Genomic DNA, 8,673 nt, shown 5'->3' on the forward strand with positions numbered 1-8,673 from the left:
TGACTGCCCGGGCCCTATCTATGACTACTTCCTTCAATGGTTTTGTTATATTGTCCTCGTCCTCCGATCGCTCCATTTTGGCTGGACAAACATCGATCTCTACTGCCTGGCAGCGACCAGCAGTATCACATGAAGTCTCATCAAACAGCTCCCTCAAATACTCTCCGTTGTCAGACTCTAATTCCACTGATGTGTCAGTCTCCTTAACAACATGGACCTCGCATCTGTCTGTCTTTTCTGTTATATCTGTACGAACTGTGTCTTGGCCGACAGGCACAGTCCTAAATAGTTTAAATTCTTTGTCACTCCATTGTTAAGTTCTGTCTGCGTCGTATTGTTCGCTCTGTGTCCTTTGTTGCCTTCATTTAGATCTGGACATTCACTTCGATAGAGACCTTTATTATGGCATTGGTAGCATTCCACATCTTGGTGATTCCGGGCAAAATTACCCTTCTTGTAGCCATTTGACTTTGACCTGTCTAGGTTACGTATTGCTTCCTTGATTTCCTTCGAAATGCTTTCCTTAAGGTCTTTCATCATATCCCTGCCAAACTGCTGTAACCGTTCTTCAGTCACGTAATTATAACGTCCTTGACTGGTTCGCCGTACTTCATGATCATCATGGTCTTTCTCGATTACCGTGACCTCTCGCACGTTGTTCTTAACTTGCTTCACACTGTTCTTGCAGGTATAATGCCATGTCAGGAGATTGATAGCTTCTTCCACTGTCTGTGGTCTTTTAGTCAGGACATCGTATGCTATACTCTGGTCTTGTATACTATTTAGCATATGCTCCACACATAGGTCATTGTAGAGTATATGGTTGATGCCCGGATAGGCCTTTCGAACCATTTGTTCCACTCTAGAAGAAAAGGTTTGCATGGATTCTTCACTTGATTTCTTAACGTTTGTCAACTTCCGTCTGTATGTCTCTGGTAATGAGATATCCCTAAACCGCCGTTGCATGTCTGTACATAACTGATAGTAGTCCAGTCTGCTGTGAATTGGCAGTCTAGTCGCAAAGGATAAGGCGTCCTCTCTCAGACAAAAAAAAAACATCTCCTCACACTGTCTCGCCTCGTCCCAGCAAGATCTACCAGCAATCATGTTGAAAGTTGTTATGAACGCCAGTCTCCACGTCCGTTGAATGTAGGTAATCTAGTATCAGGTTATCTACCCGTCCGACTTGATGAGTAAGAAAGTGATCCCGAATACGGCATACAATTCTGATTGTAACCAGATCTTGCGTTGTGGTAGGGTTCTGTAGAAATATGGTCGTTGTTTCTGCGCCGGAACTCCACTTCCTCTCCATAGTTGTGCTGTCTGCGATGATTTCCATTGTTTCCATTACGGAACTCTGAGAAATCGTTTTGTTGGCACTGTGAGGTATTTCCATTACGGAACTTATCCCTGTTTCCATTACGGAACTATGAGTAGTTTGCGGAGTGACACTGTGAACTATTTCCATTACGGAACATGTCTCTGTTTCCATTACGGAACTCGTGAGATTGTCCAACAGTGACATCGCATTGGTTTCCTCTATATAAATCGTGGGACGCCCGATTGTCATACATGTTGGAAGAACTATCTCGGTTTCCATTACGGAACTCCTGAGATATAGTTGTGCTTTGGGGGTTTTGAAACAGATTTGTAGAAGCTCCCTGGGTTGTGTGGACTGGAACTGTACTGCTACATAAATCTTGTTGGACTCCATATCTCATAGGAGGTAAGGTTGCACTATCACGGACATCGTTCTCTGTATGTCTGTAAGAAGGTTGTCCTGCTTGGTTTCCAAGGTTATCGCCTAAGGTCATAGAATCCTGATTTGCTTTATCGACATCCTGTGGACTATAACTGTTATCTTCTCCAAAACGTGGTGCTGGTCTGCACCTATCCAGTGATTTATCCAATTGACATTGTGGAATGTTCACTCCCATGACGCTTGGCATTGGCGACCCAACACGGCTATTTTGAGAATCGATATGTTCACTGCCCACAATTTTCCCCCTTACAAAATTCGGCGAAGTCAATTTTCTACCCCTTAAATCCATCCTTTACTAAAGTCTATTACTATTAAAACTCTGGTACCTCAAAAATTTCACCAAAACAATAAAAATATAGACGTTACCAAATATTCAAATTTTTGAGGTACCAGAGTTTTAATAGTAATAGATTTTAGTAAAGGATGGATATATGAAATAGCTCTACGTTTTAAACAATTACTTTTATCCTGATAAGCATTTGACCTCTTCTATCGAGAGATAGATGTGACATTATATCTGATTGTTCCCATAACATCATTTCTATTCACGTGCTATCTGTCATACCCTAGGGTGACACAGGAACCCTGAACAGGTAAACAAGAGACAACTCTGTGAAAGGATGGAGACAAGGTTCTAAGTTATTACTATGCACTTCATGACCTTTATATATATACATTTACGTTATTGATGTTTGTTCTGTATATGAATCTAACAGCAACTGCCATTAGACTATGAACTTTATTTAGTTTAAAAAAAATATGAAACAAGTTATATTACTCATAGTAATCACTCTTGTTGGCCCTGATGTTAGCGCACAACTGTGGGAAAAAACCGGAGTACCCTGAGAAAACCCACGTGATCAGGCAGGTGACCTCATACTGTATTAATGTCTGATTAGCATTAATCTTCAGAGCTCAACACAAACCCCGTCAGTGAGTTCGCCATGTTTATTCGGGTCTCCCGCCCGGATGTAGAGCACGTGTGTACTACATGTTACATACATATAAATCAACATACGGAGTAAGGGAGGTAACTCCAAGATACTGATGCATCTCCCTTCTTTGAGTAAACCAAATGTTTACCACTATTATATAATTAGTAATAGGAATTATAAATTCATGAAAATCAAGTAATTGAATTAGTGACTATTTGATCACATGCAAAGATAATTCTGCAAATAAATGAAATCATAATAATTAATTAAAGTTCATGGTAATTAAGATTTAATTGCTTAAATCTGGAGTTCACTGTCCATGGAATGTTTTTGTTGTACTATTAATTTGTGATTTCTGGAGATCACTGTACACAGAATGTAAGCGAAAATGTCACACGATCACTGTCCATGGAATATAAACACAAATCATATCATTGCAGTTAAATGTCTGAAGATCACTGTCCATAAAATTTGAACACAAATTTTAACACTAATGTCTGCAATCCTGTTCATAAATGTAAACACAAATAACCATTAATGCCCGCAATCATTGATTAATTAATTATATGGAATCACATTGATACAATGACTTTAGGTTTGCAAACCCTGCCAGATCTGGACATATAGGGCTGTACTGTGGGAACAGTTTCAGGCTGTTTTGGGTGTGAGATGGGGTTTTGGGATACTTTGGGGGTAAGTGTGCTAGATAACTGAGTGTTGCCATTGTATGTTACTTGGGGTTCGATTACAGATGGCATAGGTAGATCCAAATCTACTGAAGGACGGGGATTGGACCTTTTTAAGAGATGACGCCTATTTCGACGATACATCTTACCTGCTGATTCAACAAGGAAGGATCTGTCAGCTTCTTGGCTTAAGATTGTAGCTGGCTTCCAGGTCTTATCTGACTGTTGAACATGAACTTTTTGACCTACCTTTATGCGGGGAAGTTCCTTGGAACCTTTATCGAACTGCTTCTTTTCCTCTTTTCGTTTGGCTTCTAATTTGACCTTGACCTCTGCATGGTTTATAACCTTGGGAATAAGTTCCTGGGACAAAGTTGGTAATACTGAGCGGAGTTGTCTCCCTTGGAGGAGCTGAGCAGGGGAGTAACCTGTATCTAAAGGGGTCGTGCGGTATTCTAGCATACCTAAGTAGGGGTCACGGCCATCGTCTTTAGCCTTTATGAGTAATCTCTTAGCAATTTGGACATACTTTTCTGCTAGGCCATTGGATTGTGGATAGCGGGGGCTGGAGGTGACATGTAAGAAATCATACTGTCTGGAAAAGTCTGCAAATTCTTGTGAGGAATACTGTGGGCCGTTGTCCGAGACAACTTTTTCGGGTATTCCGAATCTGGTGAATATGGGTTTGAGTGCATTGATAACAGCTTTGGATGTGGTGCTGTGTAGTTGGGTTACCTCAAAATAACAGCTATAGTAGTCTACTACAACAATGTAGTCCTTGCCGTCAGATTCAAATAGGTCTGTGGCTAATACTTGCCAAGGGTATAGTGGAATAGGGTGTGGTGCGAGGGGCTCTTTGGCGTTTGAATAACTGTGCTTTATGCACACTGGGCACTCTGATACAAGTTCGGTCACATCAGCATTTAACTTGGGCCAGAACACGGAGCACCGTGCTCTTTTAAGGCATTTTTCTATGCCCATGTGTCCTGTGTGTAAGGCATTGAGTATTTCGGGCCTAAGGGATTTGGGTATGAGAACCTTCGTACCCTTGAGTATTAGACCATCTACATAGGACAATTCGTCTCTGTGGTTCCAGAACTCTAGGATGGAAGGGGGGCAATCCCTCCTTAACCCTGGCCACCCATTGAGTATAGTGTTTATGAGTGTTTGGAACTGTGTATCGACGTTTGTGCTATCTCGCACCTTTTCTAGCTTTCTATCACTGATAGGGATAGAGGGGAGTATGGTATGGACATGTGCGTCCATACCTTTTGAGAGACTTGGGTATGTGTCAGAAAGGAAGTTGCGTGACAATGTGTCGGCAACGGGTATCTGTTTGCCGGGTACATACACTAAGTCTAGGTCGTACTTCTGCACTCTGAGGAGCATGCGCTGTAGACGTGGGGGAGCTGCATGTAATGACTTTTGACTGATAGGAATCAGGGGCTTGTGGTCAGTTTCGACTTTGACCTTGCGCCCATACAGGTATTGATGGAATTTATTACACCCGAAAACGATTCCGTACATTTCCTTTTCGATCTGGGCGTAATTGATTTCACTGGGGGTTAGTGACTTCGAGGCGTAGGCGACGGGTTTACCCTCTTGCATTAGAGTGGCACCCAGGCCAAATTTAGATGCGTCAGTTTGGAGTATCACTTCCTTGTTCGGATCAAAATATGCAAGAACTGGACTTGCAGTTATTATGTCTTTGACCCGGCGGAAAGCGTCAGCTTGGGGTTTGTCCCAGTGGAATTCTATGTTTTGTGTAAGAAGTACGCGTAGTGGGCTTGTCAATTCAGACAAGTTCGGTGCAAACTTGGATAGATATGTGACCATCCCTAAGAACGTTTCTAACTCGCTCTTGTTAGTCGGGGGTTTCATGAGCTGTACTGCTCTTACTTTGTCTTCGTCGGGTTTGAGCCCGTCCGCGGTGAGTGTATGGCCAAAATATTTGACACAAGTGAGACCAACCTCAAGTTTGTCTTTATTTAGCTTGATTCCCCGTTCACGCGACCTTAAAAGTGCTTCGCGTAGGTTTTTATCATGCTCGGAGCGCGTTTTCCCGTATACAAGTACATCGTCAACTAGGGCAACGGCGCCCTCGAGGCCTTCGTAGCATTCGTCCATTTTTTGTTGAAATTCATCTTGAGATGACTTCAGCCCGAAGGGGAGGCGGAGGTACCTATACCTGCCGAAGGGGGTATTAAATGTTGTGAGGGGGGACGATTCCTCATCTAATTTTATGTTCCAATACCCACTTTTAGCATCTAATTTGCTGAAATACTTGGCGCACGAGATTTCAAGTAGGACATCTTCTAGGGTTTTGGTTGGGTAGTGGGGCCTTAATATTGCCTTATTTAGGTCTTTGGGGTCTATACAAACTCTGAGCTTCCCAGACTCAGGGTTTTTTACTACAACAAGGGAGCTAACCCACTCTGTTGGGTCTATGACCTTAGTGATTATTTCTAGGCTTTCCATTCTAGCTAGTTCCTCTTTTAACCCTTCTCTCAAGGATAAAGGGACTCTACGTGGGGGGTGTACTACAGGGGGAACACTGGGGTCTGTTTTGATGTGACATTCACCCTTAAGTAGGCCTATACCTTCAAAAACATCTTTGTATTCAGATAGAACTGTGTCTTTGTTTAGGGGTTGCGAGTCACTTACCTTTGACACGGGACTGTCAACACTGCATGTGTATACCAGCTTTATGAGGCCCAAATCGAGACATGGTCTCATACCAAGTATTGGTGTTGATTGAGTTTTGACTACATGGAAGTGAAGTTCCACTGACTTACCTTTATGCTGACATGTCAGCTGACAGCTGCCCAAGGTATCTAAGGTGTGACCACTGTAAGCAGATAACTTCTCACTTGAAGGTTGGAGTTTACCCTGGTTCCCTAATGTTTCAAACAAAGAGTTAGGCAAAATGTTGGCTTGTGAGCCTGTCTCAAGTTTAAACCTAACAGGGACTTTTTGGGGTCCTACATGAAGGGTATAGAAAGCTTGGTTAGCATTTCTGGGAGTTTGAATAGAATCAATGAAAAATTCATCATTTGAATCTGAACTATCTGGCAGAGCTTCCACATCATGGACCTTAGCACCCTTAAAGAAACATTTTTTTGAGAAATGATTGTATTTGTTACATGACTGGCATTGTTTGCCTTTTGCTGGACATATTGCAAGTTTATTGTGTTGGAACCCGCATCGTCCGCACTCAGATTGTCCTGATTTCCGCGCACTGCCACTAGAATGTCTCTTCATGTCACCGTTCATGTGTCCATGTGCTTGCTGTCTGCTCCCAGGATAGCTTGGTTTGTGCCCATTGGAATGCCTGCCCGCCCGGTGTTCGTTGGTTCGACGTTGATGCCCGCTCGGAGCACCTCTTTTCACACTGTGTACTTCTTGCTGTGTCATGCTTTTTAATTGTTGCTGTGAATATTCGTACGACTGCGCTACTTGGATCGCTTTGTCCAGGGTAAGTTTTTCTCCTTCGTTTATTAGTTTTTCACGCACCTTGTCAGATGAGGTGCCAAACACGATTCTATCACGAATCATCTCGTCGCAGCTTGCATACGCACAGTCTCGAGCTAGAACTCTCAGTTTTGTCACGAACTGTTCTATCGTTCCTGCGCCCTGGACTTCATTATTGAATTTGTACCGTGCAAAAATTGGATTTAACTTCGGTTGCACATACGCTTGGTAGCGATCGTAGAGAGTTTGCAGTTTTTTACGTGCTTCTGCATTTTCTTCCGTATCTAGGTCAGTCCAAGTGTTTCTAATTTCACGTCCCTTATCTCCGATCCACAGGAGAAGGTAGTTTACTTTAATTTCCTCTGCTTTGTCAGCGAGGGGCCCGTCAAAGATCAATCGCACGTGGCTTTGAAATTTTCGCCACTGCTCTGGTAGGTTTGATGCTTCCCAGTCAATTTTGGGAGTCGGTATTCCTGACAAGTCCATTTTCACTCAAGTCTGCGAAGTAATGAACCTTTTGGCGAGGGTTTTGTAGTCTGACACCATGTATTAATGTCTGATTAGCATTAATCTTCAGAGCTCAACACAAACACCGTCAGTGAGTTCGCCATGTTTATTCGGGTCTCCCGCCCGGATGTAGAGCACGTGTGTACTACATGTTACATACATATAAATCAACATACGGAGTAAGGAAGGTAACTCCAAGATACTGATGCACATACCTTTTCACGTCCGATCGGGGAATCGAACCCCGGCCGCCTTAGTGAAAGACGAGTGCGCTATCCACTGCACCACCCTATCACTCTTAACCCTTTTGGGGTCAGGCCCTCTCTTTGTAAATGTATACATTTTCCATATAAGGATGCTTCAAACCAAATGTTACGGGTTGATTTACATCTTATAGTTTTAGAGAAGAATTCCACTTAAAGCAAAATTGCCCCTTTTTGGCCACGCCCCTATTATTATCAGTGCTATTTCCTTAATTAGTTTATAATTTCTTTAATGCACATGCACGTTCATGTGATTTAAGCAATCGATACACTTCTAGTTCAGACTTATAACCACACATTTGAAGATTTCTCCGCGCACCCTTTATATCAATTCTTGTTTTGCATCAATGTATATATTCATATTTATAGTGGCAATTAAGAGGTCGACTAGTCAATGCTAAATATATATAGCACGCCTTGTGTTTCCACAAGAATTAAATTCCATTTTATTCAATCTGAAAAAAGGAGATTTCACATTAATTTTGTATATATAAGTCATTGATTTTTTTTATGTTGCTAGATCATCATAATCACGGAATTAGATTATCTAAGTCCGTGTCTTAATAAAATATTTTAGAACTTTGATTTCGTACTGCAATAAGATTTTCAACACTTTTTACCAAAAAAATGATAAATAAATATTAGTCAGAGTTGATTGTGTATTCTGTATCCACTGACACTGTATTTTTTTCGTCTAACTGCAGATCGCCTGCTTGTTATCGAACAATACATAAATAAATTTGGTAAACCATAATACACGAGCTACCTCCCATATTGAACTAACACAGTTTTCAGTCCAGCAGCTAAATCATTGATGCAAACACAGTGCTGATATTCGATATATGGATTGCTTAAATCTTAAATTTCTTTTTTTTTAAACGCAGTGTTAATGTAAAGTGTATCACTTGTCTCTGGGAATCATATATTCTTAATATGCCTCTGTCTGTTAACTAGCTGTTCCGGACTTAAAAAATATCTCGGGCTATAATTAGTTTCTCTGCGTAAGTTGATATAGAGTTAACTCCCCTTACACATTATCACTTCCTTGT

General features: G+C 41.7%; 1 protein-coding gene across 1 annotated transcript; it reads right to left on the reverse strand.

The window, feature by feature from the left end:
• Positions 1-3,269: 3,269 nt before the first annotated feature.
• LOC110455510 (uncharacterized protein K02A2.6-like) lies at positions 3,270-7,340 on the reverse strand. The gene has a single exon (XM_021505722.1). It carries the CDS (start codon positions 7,338-7,340, stop codon positions 3,270-3,272), a length of 4,071 nt encoding a protein of 1,356 aa, XP_021361397.1.
• Positions 7,341-8,673: the final 1,333 nt, after the last annotated feature.

This window comes from Mizuhopecten yessoensis, unplaced genomic scaffold, assembly GCF_002113885.1.
Source record: "Mizuhopecten yessoensis strain PY_sf001 unplaced genomic scaffold, ASM211388v2 scaffold131, whole genome shotgun sequence".
NCBI lineage: Eukaryota > Metazoa > Mollusca > Bivalvia > Pectinida > Pectinidae > Mizuhopecten > Mizuhopecten yessoensis.